Source organism: Palaemon carinicauda, unplaced genomic scaffold (assembly GCF_036898095.1).
Source record: "Palaemon carinicauda isolate YSFRI2023 unplaced genomic scaffold, ASM3689809v2 scaffold149, whole genome shotgun sequence".
NCBI classification, from domain to species: Eukaryota; Metazoa; Arthropoda; class Malacostraca; order Decapoda; family Palaemonidae; genus Palaemon; species Palaemon carinicauda.
In genome coordinates this window covers 101791-120086 of record NW_027169025.1, presented here as the reverse complement: position 1 = coordinate 120086, position 18296 = coordinate 101791, and the positions used below count along the sequence as shown (strand labels likewise).

Sequence of the window (18296 nt, the reverse complement as noted above, 5' to 3'; positions counted from 1 at the left end):
AGACCAGGGCAGAGCCGCACTGGACTTAGGGGCCTTCCGAACGTCAAACACTTCGTCCAAGATAGTGTCCTTGCCTTCACGGGGGGCGATCACGGGGTCCATAAGCCCGTTAAGTTGCCTTATCAGGCTCAGGACCTGCCAGAAGGCATGTTCGGATTCCTGCTGATCTCCTCCTTGCGGGCTGGCAGCTAAGTCTCCTGTCCCCAGAATCTCTTCCAGGGGTGAAGCGTGGACGTTCCCCCGGGGAGCCGCGGGTTCCTGGCGAATCCTCAAAGATGATTTCGGGACGGTCTTGGAGTCCTTGGATTCCCTCCTGGGAGGGATACAGGATCCCAACAAAGAGGTTCGAAGAGCCCCTTTCGCACGAGACGACTCTCCTCCATGAAGAGAAGGCTCCCCCCTTGGTGCCGAGGGGAAGACTACCGCTTCACTGGACTCACTCGAGGACGGAAAAGCCTCGTCCACGGGAGAAGGAGAAAACGCTCGAGCAGGAGAAGGGGGCTTCGCAACAGACCTCTTGGGAAACAACTTCGCCCTGGGGGAAGTCACCACGAAGTCCACTCCTCTCTTTCTCTTCAGCATAGGAGAGGGAGCCGTTGGTTTGTTGCCCTGATCGGCGAGTGCTGGTTTCATTACCCTCACTAACGCCCGCATCAGAGGACCAAACCAAGTCTGTTGCTCCACGGACACAGAGTACGAAATCCTCACTGGAGGGAAAGGGATCGGGCGATCCTTTGGAGTGGACACCACAGTACCTGCCTGAAAAGAAGGGGGGGAAGAAAGACGCACTAACCTCTCCGCAGTGTCTTCCCTGTCCTGCACAACAGTCCTGCGTATAGATGGAGGCGATCCAGAGAGCTGTCTGGAAACACGCGTTCCTGCTGCTACCACTGGCTGCGAAATTCGCCGTGAACGATGGTCGCGCAGGCGTGCAGGCGAGCAGTCGCGTGGGCGCGCAGGCGAGTGGGCGCGAGGGCGTACAGGCGAACGAGCGCGTGGCCGAGTTGGCGAACGAATGCGTTGGCGCGATGGCGAGGGAATGCGTTGCCGCGTGGGCGAGTGAGAACACTCCGAAGATCGCTGGCGACGTAGGTCAGGAGACCTGTAGCGCGAGGGAGAGCGATTGCGAGCAGGCGATCAGTGGTGAGCTGGCGAACGCTGGCGCGCAGGTGAGCGATGGCACGTTGTCGCATGGTGACGCGTTGGCGAGCGATAGCGCGCAGGTGAATGATAGCGCGATGGTGAGCTAGCAGAGGGCGAACCATGTCCTTCCAGAATCTCTGGCCGACGACGCGTTGGAGACCGCATGCGCGTAGGCTGTAAGTCACGCGGGCGGTCCGGAGATCGCCGATGATCAGGTGATCGTTGACGCGTAGGAGAACGCTGACGAGCAGGCGATACTAGGATCGTCTGTGAACGCTGGCGAGCAAGGGGGCGACGCGTAAAATCCTGTGAAGGAGCAGTTGGCGCGGCGCGTTCGCGAACAGGAACACGAAGAGCGTAGGCGCGTGGGCGAACATGTGCTTTAGAAACACGCGCTGGAGAACGCGGACGATGTTGAGTAGAAACAAAATGAGGATCGCGAGAGAGCTCAGGAGACTGATGGCGCGCAGGGTGCCCAACAGGGACTGCAGGATGTTCAGAGACCACAGGGGAGCGCTGGCAAGCAAGAGGGCAATGATCCTCAAAAGAGCGCTGACGAACGGGAGAGCGCTGACGAGCAGGAGAGCGCTGACGAGCAGGAGAGCGCCTGTGCGCTAACACTGCAGAAAGGCGAGCAGGGGAACGCTGGCGCGCTGAGCGCTCTTCAGGAACCACAGGATGGAGGATGTCCTCAGGAGAGCGCTGACGAGAAGGAAGGCGAACAGGTGAGCGCTGACGAGCAGGAGAGCATTGACGAGCAGGAGAGCGCTGACGAGCAGGAGAGCGCCTGTGCGCTAACGCTGCACGTGAAAGGGAAGAATCCCTTTGCCCCGAAGAAACCGTTGCCCGTCGGGTGACGAGGTCCTCAGAAGGTGGAGTTCTAGCAGGAGTAGGAGACCGGTCCGCAGAGGTCCAAAGGAGCAGGAGCTGTAGGCTGAGTACGACGAGGAGAGTCCCCTTCGGAGGAAGAAGATCCAAAAAGGCGCCTCTTAACCCCCTTATAAGGGGATGGGAGGCCCTTGCGACGCAGCGGACGGTGAGCCTTACGGCAAAGGCGGCCACAGGGAAGATCATCAGGACCATCAGTCCTCCGAAGGGGAGTCTCAGTCAAGGCACTCCCCTTGAAGGGAAGCTGAACAGCAGAAGAGCCCGTAGGACTCACTTCCCCCTTCGAAGGATGTACGGAAGGGGGAGGAGAGCCGTCAGCACCAACATCCTCAACTGCACCTGCAGAGGATTGCCCCGCCCCGTCGGAGGCCTCTGCCACCACGACGTCGACGATAGACAGAGGGTCTACCTCTGCTACTGCCGGCGACTGCTTAACGGCGGCCCCCAACGAGACAAGGTCAATCAAGGCAACCCTGGAGGGAAAGCCCAAATCTGTAAAAGATCATCATTAGACAACGAATTATCAATAACCTCCCCCGGAGGAGGAGGGGGAACCGCCCCGCTATGGGAGGCGACGCCCTCTCCCCCCACCCAAGGTCGGGAAACAGAACTAGGGCCTGCGCTACCACTCGGCCGACTCTCCTTAGGAGCCGGACGAGGGGGAGCTTCGGAGGAGGTTTGGGCGACGAAAGAAGAGTCCCGAGAACCTTCCTCCTTCAAGGCAACCCCCGAAGGAGAACGGTCTCTCTTGGACTTCTTCTTACGCCGGCGGTCAAACCTCTCCCCCTGGGAGGCAGACCACTCCCTACACTCACTACACGTTTTCCTGGTCACACCGTCGGTCCCGACACTGAGGGCAAAGGGTGTGAGGATCCATATCCAAGGGCGACATAAAGGTCCCGCAAGGGCGGCCGGCAACACCAGGGCACGTACGCATAGCAAAGATAAAGGTAGTCAACTTCAAACACACACACAAGCTGTAGAGAAAAAGCAGAAAAAAGATTAAAGGCTGTCAACGAGGACGATGGACAGACACGTCTGTTCATCGCCGATCCAAAAGTGAAGTGAAGCAAGTCACCGGTGTGTGGGGGGGGAGGGGTAGCAAGCTACCCTTCCCCTACCCCCCGCTAACTAGCGCGGGGGTAATTAACCCTCGTTAAAACTATTGGCTCGTCATTTCAGCTGCGCTAAAAGGTAAACCCAATGTAAATACAGTGAACCCTCGTTTATCGCGGTAGATAGGTTCCAGACGCGGGTGCGATAGGTGAAAATCCGCGAAGTATTGACACCATATTTACCTATTTATTTAACATGTATATTCGGACTTTTAAAACCTTCCCTTGTACGTAGTACTGTTAACAAACTACCCTTTAATGTACAGAACACTTAATGCATGTACTACAGTACCCTAAACTAAAACAGGCACAAATATTAAAGGCGATTTTATATCATGCGTTTCCTAAACACCTAAAAAGCACGATAAAAAATGGCAACCAATGTTTTGTTTACGTTTATCTCTGATCATAATGAAGAAACAAACTCATTTAGTGTACTGTACACATATATGTATAGGTTAGTTTTTGCATCGATTATATTGATGTACAGTATACAGTATGTTGATTTTGTTATTACCAATGTTTTACTTAATTTTCCTTAGGACTTCCAAATGAAATGTTTTTCTTTATGACGCCACCTGAAACGACGGCGTCATAAAGTACGCTCAGTAAACAACCACGCTCAGAACAAAGAAGGCATTTAACGCGCATGATGAAAGTGATAAATAATGATATTTACAGTAAAAGCATTTACAAAATATGTTATTACAAATATTATTTACCGTATCTATATAAAATCATACAGTACATACTGTACGTAGCAAAGCAGGAAAACAATTTACGAGAGAGAGAGAGAGAGAGAGAGAGAGAGAGAGAGAGAGAGAGAGAGAGAGAGAGAGAGAGAGAGAGAGAGAGAGAGAGAGATTGTTTTACGTACGTAAATGTAAATTTTAAACAAAAAAAATATGATAGGCTTTTAAAACCTTCCCTTTAACTTAATGCATACAGTACTAAACTATAAAACAGACACAAATATTACAGTAAAATGTTTAAGTAAAAAATAAAGATTGTTACTGTACTCACCACGAAAGAAGTTCAAGAAAAACTTGAATGATGATGGCGATGAATTTGCTGCACAGTAGAAATGATGATGATGAAGCTGATGATGTCTTCTACTGTGCAGCCAATAATAGTATTTTACGTCTCTTCAGACGGAGGTGTCTTTTCCTGGGACACCTCTTCAACTTCTTCCTGAGACACTTCTTCAATTTCTTCTGAGGGCATTGTGATCGGAAGTTGCTGCCGCTGCTTCTTCTTTCGCAAGAGCATCCTGTAGGGAGCCATGTGTTCATCGATCTTGGTGCAGAATTGTACAGAACGAACCATATCCTCGTCCCACTCTTGCGACATTTCTTTCACCTCATTCGCAAGCTTGCAGAGCTTGGCAAGCCGTTCTAATTTTAAGACCGTTTCTTCGACATTTTCTTGGAACTCTTCCTGTGTTTCACTGTCTTCACTGCCCGATTTCGTCAGGTCTTCGAGGTCTGCGGCCGCGTAACTTCTACTGTCTTTTAACATAGTATCGAGAAGCGTCACCTTCTCAGCAATCATCATTTTTCGGTGCTGTTTAGGCTCACTACCAGCCTTAGTAGAAGCAGAAGGCTTGGGAGGCATTGTACAGTAGGGTTTAACAGAAAGTTCAACTTAAAACAGTCGCACACAGCACAGATTCAACTTCACAAACTTAAGAACGTCTACTCAGCAATACGCGGAAAGAGAAAGTGAACGATGCAGTCCCGCGAGAACTTTGATGCTGCGGGTAGAAGATGCGGGCAAAACACCAATCACAGGCTAGATAACAAAACTTGAGTTTTGATTCGTCATCTATCAGCGCTTGAACCAATCACAACCCGTCTTATACAGTACTATGGTGCGTTGGTTACTCATAGAAGATGTCCCGCGCACACTGAACGTACGTAGATTAAGTACAATACCGTAATAATAATAAATAATGATAATAATACTGTACAGTAATAATAATAATAATAATGATTAATAATAATAACAATAATAATTTTATTAACAACAACAATAATAATAATAATAACAATAATAATAAAAATTTACGTACGTACGCTATTTTACGCCTCTCTCTCTCTCTCTCTCTCTCTCTCTCTCTCTCTCTCTCTCTCTCTCTCTCTCTCTCTCTCTCTCTCTCGTCTCGTACGCTTACAGTACTTATTCGAAATGTGATTTTTGCAACAAAGAATATTATTGGATGCAGTACTGTACTACGTACGTATACATACAAAAGATTCATGGAAAAGAAGCACATCCATTACAGTACACACCATTCTAATATGGTATGACTGCATCTGATTTGCGTTTCATGTTCGATTTAATTTTACTACGTACTGAATTATCGTATGATCACATTCTCTTTTCGTGTTTTATTTCTTTCTGTGCTGAATTATATATCATATGTAATGCAATGAACAATCAGTAAGAGCAGATATTACTAATTACAGTATTAATGGAATTACAGGTAACAAAATATCGTATTTGGTTATCTTCAGATTTCGCGGTATTTTCGAATTTTCCGGAAAATCCACGATATGTATATATATATGGGTTATGGGAAAACCCCGCGAAGTGGTGAATCCGCGATTGTCGAACCGCGAAGTAGCGAGGGTTCACTGTAGCGTGGTTTGTATTTCGGTTACAGAACAAACAAAAAATAACACAGAGCTACGAAAAACACGTCCGAACGTTCACGGGTGCTTAGAAGGAATGAGGGGAGAAGGATGGGTAGTGGTAGTGGTGGGGAGGGGGAGGCAGTAGCAGTAGAGAACGACACCCTGTAGTAACAGGGGATGTTGAGGAGGGAGAAGTCTAATTGGAAAGGGACCTCTGGTAGTGGTTTCACTCGCCCCAGTTTTTATACCGACACCCTATAAGGGTGTGTGAGCTGGGTATGATCCTGGCATTCCATGCAACTTTTTTCTCTGGTATATTTAGCAGTATTTATACCTTTGAAATGGTGCTTAAAGGAGCATTTCACGGAGCGACACAAGTCCCTCGCCCAGAAATAGATTTTTCCTTCGTCAAAATCCCTTAATCATTATCATAAACAATTTTACGACAGCTCTCCCCATACCAGATTAGATTTGAATGAGTCATTTTGACTATATTATATCCTGGACTTTGCTGTACCAAAGGTAAATTGTGAAATCAAAATCTCTTTGTGTAAGGAAACACTATTTCCTAGCTAGGATAAATTAAGAATCGGCCAGTCTAGCAATATCAGAAACTGAAAAAAAGCAGTGGTTCTTTAGTAGAAAAATTTACAAGCCAAAAAATATCTTAATTTTGTAACTTACCAAATTAATTACTCTACAAACATACGATATATCAACTATTATTATTACAACTTTCAGCAGAAATTACTTGAGCTCATTCATGAATAAGTTTGGATTCAAAGACCTTCAACAGTACAGCATAAGGTAGAGGTGCGCATTTTGTGTCAAAATCTACCAAAATTACTCGATTTCCACCTTTTAAAGGACAATTCCTTAGTTAAGACTTATGGGCAGAAAAGTGACTTGGTGGGTTTGCTAAGCTAGTTTATAATAATAATAATAATAATAATAATATTAGTAATAATAATAATAATAATAACAATAATAATATTAGTAATAATAATAATAACACCAATAACATTAGTAATAATAATAATAATAACAACAACAGCTTAATGAAAGTCCTAAAGAAGGCATATACTCCACAAAGAAAACTAGAGAATGGTTCTGCGGTCTTTTCCTCATCTTCCTAAGCATGTCCGACTTGGAAGAACACAACGGCATTCAACACAGGGAGAATTCTCCGAGCAGGAATGACCCAAGTGAAGCAAGCAAAGAGAATAAGCACTAACAATATTAGCCCTTTCTCAGGCACTTCCGCACATCAGGTTTACTCTTTCAATCCGCGGTGAAACACAAACCGTAAACAAAGACAAACATCCACAGGAAAAGTGAAAGGATTTCAACAATATAACTTGTGAGGAACACAAGAGAAGCAGATCTGATTGCAGCCCATGGCCGATGAAAAATTAGCTACGGGCGATGAAAAATTAGCTACAGCCGATGAAAATTTAGCTACGGCCGATGAAAAATTAGCTACGGCCGATGAAAAATTAGCTACGGCTGATGAAAAATGTTATTTTCATTAGTAAAATAAATTTTTGAATATACTTACCCGATAATCATGTAGCTGTCAACTCCGTTGCCCGACAGAATTCTACGGAAGGGATACGCCAGCGATCACTATACTAGAAGGGGGTGTACTCACCAGCGCCACCTGTGGCCAGGTACTGCAGTACTTCTTGTTGACACCTCCTCAATTTTTCCTCGGTCCACTGGTTCTCTATGGGGAGGAAGGGTGGGTCAATTAAATCATGATTATCGGGTAAGTATATTCAAAAATTTATTTTACTAATGAAAATAACATTTTTCAATATTAATCTTACCCGATAATCATGTAGCTGATTCACACCCAGGGAGGTGGGTGAAAACCAGTGTACATGTATATCAGTAAGCTAAGTATCCCGTATTTCATATTATCAGTTATTCAAAATAACAATGAAATTATAAGTACCTGGTAAGGAAGTCGACTTGAACCATTACTCTGCCTTTAATAAGTTCGTCTTCCTTACTGAGCGCAGCGTTCCTCTTAGGAGGCTGAACAACCCTAAGGTGCTGAAGTATAAAGGGCTGCAACCCATACTAAAGGACCTCTACACAACCTCTAACCTAGGCGCTTCTCAAGAACGAATTGACCACCCGCCAAATCAAACAGGATGCGGAAGGCTTCTTAGCCTACCGTAACAACCCAAAAAACAACAATAAAAGCATTCAAGAGAAAGGTTAAAAAGGTTATGGGATTAAGGGAATGTAGTGGCTGAGCCCTCACCTACTACTGCACTCGCTGCTACGAATGGTCCCAGGGTGTAGCAGTTCTCGTAAAGAGACTGGACATCTTTGAGATAAAATGATGCAAACACTGACTTGCTCCTCCAATAAGTTGCATCCATAATACTCTGCAGAGAACGGTTCTGTTTAAAGGCCATCGAAGTGGCTACAGCTCTCACTTCGTGGGTCCTTACCTTCAGCAAAGCAAGGTCTTCATCCTTCATGTGAGAATGAGCTTCTCTAATCAGAAGCCTTATATAATACGAAACTGCGTTTTTGGACATAGGCATCGAAGGTTTCTTGATGGCACACCATAAGGCCTCTGACAGTCCTCGTATAGGTTTTGACCTTTTAAGATAGTATTTCAGAGCTCTGACAGGGCAAAGAACTCTCTCTAGCTCGTTACCCACCATGTTGGAAAGGCTAGGAATTTCGAACGATCTAGGCCAAGGACGTGAAGGAAGTTCATTTTTAGCTAAAAATCCGAGCTGTAAAGAACATGTTGCTGATTCGGATGTGAATCCTATGTTCTTGCTGAAGGCGTGAACCTCACTAACTCTTTTGGCTGTCGCAAGGCAGACGAGGAAAAGAGTTTTGAGAGTAAGGTCTTTGAAGGAAGCTGACTGGAGAGGTTCGAACCTAGGAGACATAAGGAACCTTAAGACTACGTCTAGATTCCAGCCTGGAGTGGACAAACGACGTTCTTTAGAAGTCTCGAAAGATTTAAGGATGTCTTGTAGGTCCTTGTTGGAGGAAAGATCCAAACCTCTGTGGCGGAGAACTGAAGCCAACATACTTCTGTACCCTTTAATCGTAGGAGCCGAAAGAGATCTAACATTCCTAAGATGTAACAGGAAGTCAGCAACTTGGGTTACAGAGGTATTGGTAGAGGAAACTGCATTGGCTCTGCACCAGCTTCGGAAGACTTCCCACTTGGATTGATAGACTCTACGAGTGGATATCCTCCTTGCTCTGGCAATCGCTCTGGCTGCCTCCTTCGAAAAGCCTCTAGCTCTAGCGAGTCTTTCGACAGTCTGAAGGCAGTCAGACGAAGAGCGTGGAGGTTTGGGTGTACCTTCTTTACGTGAGGTTGACGTAGAAGGTCCACTCTTAGAGGGAGAGTCCTGGGAACGTCGACCAGCCATTGTAGTACCTCTGTGAACCATTCTCTTGCAGGCCAAAGGGGAGCAACCAGCGTCAGCCGTGTCCCTTCGTGAGAGACGAACTTCTGAATGACTCTGTTGATGATCTTGAACGGCGGGAATGCATATAGGTCGAGATGGGACCAATCCAGCAGAAAAGCATCCACGTGAACTGCTGCTGGGTCTGGAACTGGGGAACAGTACAAAGGGAGCCTCTTGGTCATGGAGGTGGCGAACAGATCTATCGTTGGCTGACCCCACAAGGTCCAAAGTCTGTTGCACACGCTCTTGTGAAGGGTCCATTCCGTGGGGATGACTTGATCTTTCCTGCTGAGGCGATCTGCTGAGACGTTCATATTGCCCTGAATGAACCTCGTTACCAGTGTGAGGTTTAGACTTGTTGACCAAATGAGGAGGTCCCTTGCTATCTCGTACAGCTTCCTCGAATAGGTCCCTCCCTGCTTGGAGATGTATGCCAAGGCTGTGGTGTTGTCGGAGTTCACCTCCACCACCTTGTTTAGCAGGAGGGACTTGAAGTTCATTAAGGCCAGATGAACTGCCAGCAGCTCCTTGCAGTTGATGTGAAGCGTTTCCTGTTCCTTGTTCCATGTTCCCGAGCATTCCTGTCCGTCCAAGGTCGCGCCCCAGCCCGAGTCTGATGCGTCCGAAAAGAGATGAAGATTGGGGGTCTGAATCGCTAACGATAGACCCTCCTTGAGAAGGATGTTGGTCTTCCACCACATGAGAGTAGTCTTCATCTCTTTGGTGACAGGAATAGAGACCGCTTCGAGCGTCAAATCCTTGTCCCAGTGAGCTGCTAGATGGAATTGGAGAGGGCGGAGGTGGAGTCTCCCTAACTCGATGAACAGGGCTAACGATGACAGGGTCCCTGTTAGACTCATCCACTGTCTCACCGAGCATCTGTTCCTCTTCAGCATGCTCAGAATGCACTCTAGGGCTTGGCTGATTCTTGGGGCCGACGGAAAAGCCCGAAAAGCTTGACTCCGAATCTCCATTCCCAGGTAAACGATGGATTGGGAGGGAATAAGCTGGGACTTTTCTAAGTTGACCAAAAGACCCAGTTCCTTGATCAAGTCCAAAGTCCAGTTGAGACTCTCCAGACAGCGACGACTTGTGGGGGCTCTTAACAGCCAGTCGTCTAAATAAAGGGAGGCTCTGATGTCCGCTAAGTGGAGGAATTTTGCAATATTCCTCATCAGACGCGTAAACACCATAGGCGCTGTGCTTAGGCCAAAACACAGGGCTTGGAATTGGTACACAACCTTTCCAAAAACGAATCTCAGGAAAGGTTGGGAGTCTGGATGAATAGGAACGTGAAAGTAAGCGTCTTTCAGATCCAACGAGACCATCCAGTCCTCCTGCCTGACCGCTGCTAGGACCGACTTCGTCGTCTCCATAGTGAACGTCTGCTTGGTGACATAAGCATTGAGCGCACTGACGTCCAGCACCGGTCTCCAACCTCCTGTCTTCTTGGCCACCAGAAAGAGACGGTTGTAGAAGCCCGGGGATTGATGGTCCCGGACTATCACCACTGCCTTCTTCTGTAACAGGAGCGACACCTCCTGGTGTAACGCTAGCCTCTTGTCCTTTTCCTTGTAGTTGGGAGAGAGGTTGATGGGAGAAGGGGTCAGAGGGGGATTGCGGCAGAATGGTATCCTGTAACCCTCCCTTAGCCACTTGACAGACTGGGCGTCTGCACCTCTTCTTTCCCAAGCTTGCCAGAAGATCTTGAGTCTGGCTCCTACTGCTGTCTGGAGAGGAGGAGAGTCAGTGTTTGCCTTTCGAAGGCTTGGGACCTTTCTTAGACCTGCCCCTGAAAGCGTCTGGACGGGTACTTCCTCGGCTGGGGGCTCTGCCACGAAAGGGCGGAATAAATCTTGTAGCAGGAGTATCGGCCACTGGGGTGCGGTAAGTTCTAGGAACCGAAGGAGCAACCTTAGCCTTACGAGCTGAAGAGGCCACAAGGTCATGAGTGTCCTTCTGAATAAGGGCCGCAGACAATTCCTTGATAAGCTCCTCAGGAAACAGGAACTTAGAAAGCGGAGCAAAAAGTAACTGAGACCTTTGACAAGAGGTGATACCAGTGGAAAGGAAAGTGCAAAGTTGTTCCCTTTTCTTGAGTACTCCCGAAACAAACATGGAGGCAAGTTCGCCGGACCCATCGCGAATTGCTTTATCCATACAAGACATTATAAGCATGGCCGAGTCCTTGTCAGAAGGGGCAGTCTTCTTGCTCAAGGCCCCCAGGCACCAGTCGAGAAAATTGAAAATCTCAAAGGCGCGAAAGACACCCTTTAAGAAGTGGTCTAAGTCGGAAAAGGTCCAGCAGACCTTAGAGCGCCTCATAGCCGATCTACGTGGAGAGTCAACCAAACTTGAGAAGTCAGCCTGGGCAGAGGCAGGGATTCCCAAGCCTGGTTCCTCTCCTGTGGCATACCATACGCCCGCCTTAGAAGTCAGCTTAGTAGGAGGGAACATAAATGAAGTCTTCCCTAGTTGCTGTTTGGACTGCAACCAATCCCCTAACATTCTTAAAGCTCTCTTAGAGGACCTAGCAAAGACGAGCTTAGTGTAGGCCGACTTAACAGGTTGCATGCCTAGAGAAAACTCTGATGGAGGAGAGCGAGGGGTAGCAGAAACAAAATGATCCGGGTAAACCTCTCTGAAAAGAGCCAGGACCTTGCGAAAGTCAATGGAGGGTGGTAACGACTTGGGTTCCTCCTCGTCCGAAGAGGGATCATCTAGGTGCGCAGCTTCCTCCTCAGAAACCTCATCACCTGAGTGTTGAGAAGCGAGAGGTAAAGTTACAGCGGTATGCTGAACAGCAGAATCCTGACAAGCGGGTGCATAAACACTTGCGGTCTCATCCTCAAGTCTCTGTTGAAGAGGATGAGGGCTGGTAATGACAAAGTCATGAGGCTGGGATGAAGGAGGTTCTGCGGAGGTTTGAGGAGCAAGTGTGGTGAGAGGCGACTGTAGTAAAACCTGAGGTTCAGGCTGCAAAGACTGGTCAAGTAGAGGAGAAGGTGGTAGATGCATGCGTTGAGGTGGCTGACTCATTGCATGAGGTTCCTGTCTCAAGAGTTGCGCTTGCTTCAAGGGTTGAGGTGGTTGCGCAGTAAGAGATTCCTGTCTCACGAGTTGAGGTTCTTGAGGTGTGAGCTGCGAGAGTTGAGGTGGCGGCTGCGCAGAACGCGGCTCCTGTCTCACGAGTTGAGGTTCTTGAGGTGCTTGCCTCGAGAGTTGAGGTTCTCGCCTCGAGGAAAGTGGAGGTAGCAGCTGCGAGAGCTGAGGTGGCTGCCTCAAGGATGGTAGAGGTTGTCGTACCTCAAGAGGTTGCTGCCTTGAGGAAGGTCTTACTGCAAGAAACTCTTGCCTCAAAGGAAGAGGAGGTTGTAAGGCATAAGACTCCTGTCCCCATTGTTGAGGAGGTTGTCGCGTGGTAAGAGATTCCTGCCTCAAGGAAGGTGGAGGTTGCTGCACAACGCTGGTAACTGGCAACTCCCAACGCGGTAGCTCACGCATGGAGGTAGCTTGAGGAACCTCAACTTCGTACGTCTGGCAGACTGGACTGCGGAGAGGAGGAGGAGCGCTCGCAGGAGGAGGTGTAACCTTCTCTGCCTGAAACTCACGCATTAAGACCGCAAGCTGCGACTGCATGGACTGCAGCAAAGCCATCTTGGGATCAACAGACGATGAGGTCTGTTGAGGCAAAGCCTTAACAGAAGTTAAGGTCTGTTGAGGCATCGCCTTACCTCTCTTAGGAGGTGTGCAGTCACCTGATGACTGCGGCGAGTCAGAGCTAGCCCAATGACTACATCCGGGCTGTTGAACTCGTGAGGTCTGGACTTTACGCTTAAGAGGTCTTGAGACCTGAGTCCAGCGTTTTCTCCCCGAAAATTCTTCTGCAGACGAGGGAAATAAAGGCTCAATCGTCTGAGAGTGGAAGTGACGATCTCTGTAAGATACGTCCGCAACCACCGAGGATACTTCTGTGCGCCGATCAAGGCCTGCCGAACCCTTTTGCCCTTCGACATTGCTTCTCCCCTGGGCTTGGGAGCTTGCAAGAGGTCCCGGACTGGGAGGACGACTGGCACGCACAGAAGTACCCTCACGCACAACACTGACACTGACACTAGCACTCGGCACAGCACTGGCACTACCACTTCCCACTGCACTTTTCACTTTAAGTTCCTTGACGTCCGCCAAGAGGAACTTGTGGTCACTCACTACCGACTCCACTTTATCACCTAAAGCCTGAATGGCACGTAAAACATCAGACATATCAGGCTGAGCACAAATAGTAGGTTCGGGGGTAGCCACTACAGGGGGAGGAAAAGGTTGAGGATCATGGGGTGAGGAATAAAGCGAAGAGCGAGCCGAACTCCTCCTAACTCTCTCTCTCTCTAACTTAGTGGTATACTTGAGGAATCGAACAAAATCAAGTTCCGAAAGTCCGGCGCATTCCTCACATCGATCTTCCAACTGACAGGATTTTCCCCTACAGTCGGAACAAACGGTGTGAGGATCAACCGAGGCCTTCGGAATACGCCTAATACAAGTCCTACATCGTCTTTGGGGAGGAGCTTGAGAAAGGTCGGACATCTTGAATCAAAGAACAGTCAAGGGGGATTCCAATTAAAGCAAAAGATCGTTAACCATTAATCAAATCAATATAAAAGCTATCTAAGCTAATAGACAAGTTTCCAGTATAGCGAAAGCTGAAATCTTAGAGCAATACTTCACCAAAAACCGTGAACAAGACTCCAAAATTATAAGCGTATCCATGTAGGTCTTGCCGGAAGCACGACAGAGGAAAAATTGAGGTGGTGTCAACAAGAAGTACTGCAGTACCTGGCCACAGGTGGCGCTGGTGAGTACACCCCCTTCTAGTATAGTGATCGCTGGCGTATCCCTTCCGTAGAATTCTGTCGGGCAACGGAGTTGACAGCTACATGATTATCGGGTAAGATTAATATTGAAAAATTAGCTACATTAAATTAGGAGGGATGACAGTTATCCACAACTCACCATCGGAACTACCTTGCTTAATTTCAACCATCATCATCACTTCCTACACCTACTGACGCAAAAGGGCCTCGGTTAGATTTCGCCAGTCCTCTCCATCTTGAGCTTTTAATTTAATACTTCTCCATCCATTATCTCTGACTTCAAGTTTCACAGTCCTCAGCCATATAGACCTGGGTCTTCCAACTCATCTAGTACCTTGTGGAGCCCAGTTAAATATTTGGTGAACTACAGTAATCTCTCTTTGGGGAGTGCAAAGAGCATGCCTAAACCATCTCCATTTACCTCTCACCAATACCTGTTCCAATTCCTCTGAACAATACTTGACTCCTACTCTGAAGGAGTAGGGTTTGTATCTACGTTGGAAAGAAATCCCTGTTTCAGAAGCCTATTTCCTTTCAGGTGAACTAAAGTTACTTCTAACGTAAAAACCAATCTTTGCAAGATCACAAACTATATATAAAAATTTATAAAAACCTAAAGTTCTGTATACAGTACTATACGTATAAGGGATTTTGACAAAGGAAAACTCTACTTCTGGGCGAGGAACCTGTTTCGCTCCGTGAAATGCTCCTTGAAGCACCATTTCAAAGGTATAAATACTGCTAAATATACCAGAGAAAAAAGTTGCATGGAATGCCAGGAATATACCCAGCTCGCTCACCCCTAAAGGGTGTCGGTATTAAAACTGGGGCGAGTAATACCACTACCAGAGGTTCCTTTCCAATTAGACTTCTCCCTCCTCAAAATCTCCCGTTACTACGAGGTGTCGTTCATCAACATAGCACAGTATACAGCAGTACTGGATTTTTATACCTTACAAAACCTAGTACCATAAACCAAATGAATTAGTATAAGATTAAAATCCAACATGTACAATAATTTAAACATTCTAACACTGAAATACCGTAACGGTCAAGCTATAAAAGGATATTGTAAGCACAGGAAGTATGGTGGGCAATTTTGCTCGCATCTCTTCATCAGTCCACTGAACCGCTTCATTCAAAAGTTCGTGTAGATTTGCATCGTCATCCTGAGAACGTTGCGAACCCATCGTTCACTTGATCCTGAAATACCCAGGGTAGAATTATTCATTCAATCTTTAAATGTATCAAAATGACAAATTCGAAGATAATTTGTATTTTTCCTAACCATACAAACCTTAGCTATTTACAAAGGGTTATTACTTTTAGCGTAGCTGAAATGGCGAGCCATTAGAATTTAACGAGGGTGTATTACCCCCGCGCTAGTTAGCGGGGGGGGGGTAGGGGAGTGGTAGCTAGCTACCCCTCCTCCCCCTCACACACAGGTGAATACTCACTTTCACTTAGAGGTAGGACTTGTCTTGGGGGACAGGGCTGGCGGGCAAATATGTGTAAATAGCTAAGGTTTGTATGGTTAGGAAAAATACAAATTATCTTCGAATTTGTCATTTGTTCCGTAACCGAAATACAAACCACGCTATTTACAAAGGGTGACTTATCCCTTAGGAAGGGTGGAAAGTCCCCAGCCATACTGGCTTTGGCTTTACCCGGGGACTCAGAATCCGAGTGAGTCGCACTCGAGAAAAGGAGTCCCTGCACCTCACAAGTTCCTTGCACCGCAAGGAACCATGTGGCCTACGTAAGCTTGTGTGTGAAGGAAGAAGTGTGACCCGTCTTAGGCAGTTGACCTGGAGTTCCAGAAGGAACTCTGGGTTAAGACGTTCCCAATACCACCTCGTCAGGGTATGGGGGACGCGACAGTATTGACTCAATACTCGGAACACAAGGAAGCATGGTTTACCTGCAGAGGTTCGAGGTCAGCTATGCAGAGACCAGGATGCTGCTTCCCTGTAGAGGGGATGATGAAGAAAGAAGTAAGGGCCAGACATACTTCTTTCGTTCATGCAGACTAAAACCTGATAACAATGCCCTCAACCTTCTGCTACCTGTCCAAAAAGGAGCCTGAGGTTAGACCAGCTGTTGTGTAGCCACCACAGAGCGATAGAAAACGTATCGAGACTCCTGTGGGTCACGCCCTGCAGGAAGCGGGCTGCGAAGGTCATCAGACGCTTCCAGACTCCAGCTTGTAGCACCTGCGTCACAGAGTAGTATTACTCGAAGGCGAGGGACGTTGCGATGTATCCAACATCGTGCTGTAGGGCGACGTGACGGGGGAGGGTCTGAAGACAGGTCGAGATGAATGTCCTTGAGTCCGGGCTGAAGAGGTATACTGGTGACTCTCCCCCCATGTCCTCCTTGTGTTCCCAAATCGGCTGCAACTGGGGCCAAACTGCAGCTGTTCCCAGCGCTAACCTCTCGATTCCTGTACTGGCAAGAAAGAGAAGGTCTTGGGACATCAGACACAGAATGGAGACTCAAAATCTTGAATGAATCGGACCGAAGGGTCGGGACCCTCAGATTCTGAGTCTAGCCAACAACTCAGGAGCGAGCCTGAATGTTGCCTTCCCCTCTTCCTTAGAAAGGGGGGGAGTAGTAAGAGACCAAGAAGATTGCTTACACACTGGCCGTGGCCAGAGTGAGCAGAAGACCCAGGGCGGAATACAATCCGAGGCCTGTCGTAAAAGGGTCTTGAGAAGATCTCTTAAAGGACTAAAAGTCCGAGCCATGCTCCAAGTTGGAGGTCTTCCTCCGACTAGGGCAGGGACGATCGTAGCTTCGCATGAGCGAGGATAGATCCAGCGGGCAGGAAAAAGTTATTCCTTTAAGCCTGAAGGTCAGGGAAAGGCTGAGCGACAGGCTTCATTGCCAAGAGCGGAAAGGAGTTTCCTCCCGCCGAAAGGCAATAAGACCGTTATTGCTGGAGAAGAGGTCTCACGGGAAGAGGTATATCTCCCACGGCACCAACCACCTTAGACTCTTCACTTTGCCTGGGAGACCCCTGTGGATGACTATCGCAGATGACGCGACCTCCTTACCGCGACTGTAGCGGGTTGTCTCTTCTAGAGGAGGAAGCGTAGTGTCTCCAGGCATGAAGCCGAAGCGACGCCCCGGTTCGGGAGAGATGTCGCAGTGTGGTTGCTTGAGTAGTCTGCGCCGTGGGAGAAGCTCTCCCGGGAGTTCCGTCAGGGGAAGCAGAGGGTCCAGAAACCGTTCTGCACATAGTCCCAGTGGAGCTCTCCCATTGAAAGGTTGACAGACAACCTGGTTTTGTTGAGACCCATTGTCCGCAGACAAAAAGGAGGGAAGACGCAGGCGTCGAAGTTGTCCCACCATCACCGGAATGCATCTTGCCAGAGTCTCGGGGTCTGAGACTGGGGGGAAAACTAGCGGAAGCTTGAGGTTCCAAGCTGTCGCGATCAGGTCCCCCAGACCAGCACTTGCTGGTTACCCAAGGTCAAAGACCCCTAGGTACACTCTCTCTATGAGGCTCTGCTCGGATAGTCTGAGAGAAACATTCCCCTGCCTGGAATGAGAGAGCCGATGGTGGAATTGAGAGAATCTCAATCATCCCGATATCTCTACTGCAAGATGTGAAGGTGTGAAAATGCGTCCCCTGCTGGTTAGCATGAAGTCGACACGCAACGGGGCGACTTGGCAGGAGCGGTAGGATCTGAAGAGGGGCCAGACTAAGGCCCTTAAGCCTGCCTGAATGATGGAGAGGTATCCTTCAGGTCTTGACCATAGGCCTGGACCGGAACATGCCCCCCCCCCCCCCTTTCCTTTGACGAGTCCGAGAACCGCATCAAGAATGTGGGGAAAGGACGAGAATATCCACTACCATCAAGAGGCTCCATAGGTCAACACCCATTGCAGGTTTAATAGTTCCGCTGGTCCCATAGGGCCAGGGAGTCCGGTTAAACATTGCCTGAAGCCACCGGAACTTGGATCGCCCCACATGGAACTTATCCTGAGGCGACCGTTCGGACTATAAACGGGTCAATGAGGAAAGAAGAACTAGGAAACGTTCCAAGGTAGGGCTGAAAACTCTGCTTGACTGAGAACAGGTACTGCGACTCTCCTCAGTCTTGCCACGGTGAACCGAAAGGAAGGCTCGGAGGATGTGGTAACAGAATCTGGCGTCCCCAGGTGGTCACCCATCCAAGTACC

At 48.1% G+C, this 18296-nt stretch overlaps 1 protein-coding gene across 1 annotated transcript in view; it reads right to left on the bottom strand.

Annotated features, from left to right (window-relative positions):
• Nucleotides 1–18296, bottom strand: part of LOC137635614 (FIGNL1-interacting regulator of recombination and mitosis-like) — a 60452-nt gene that overhangs the window by 34543 nt on the left and 7613 nt on the right. Inside the window, exon 2 of the mRNA XM_068368085.1 lies at nt 15179–15311. Coding sequence (XP_068224186.1) covers nt 15179–15298 — 120 coding nt within the window. The 5' untranslated portion in view covers nt 15299–15311. The remainder of the gene's footprint in view (nt 1–15178; nt 15312–18296) is intronic.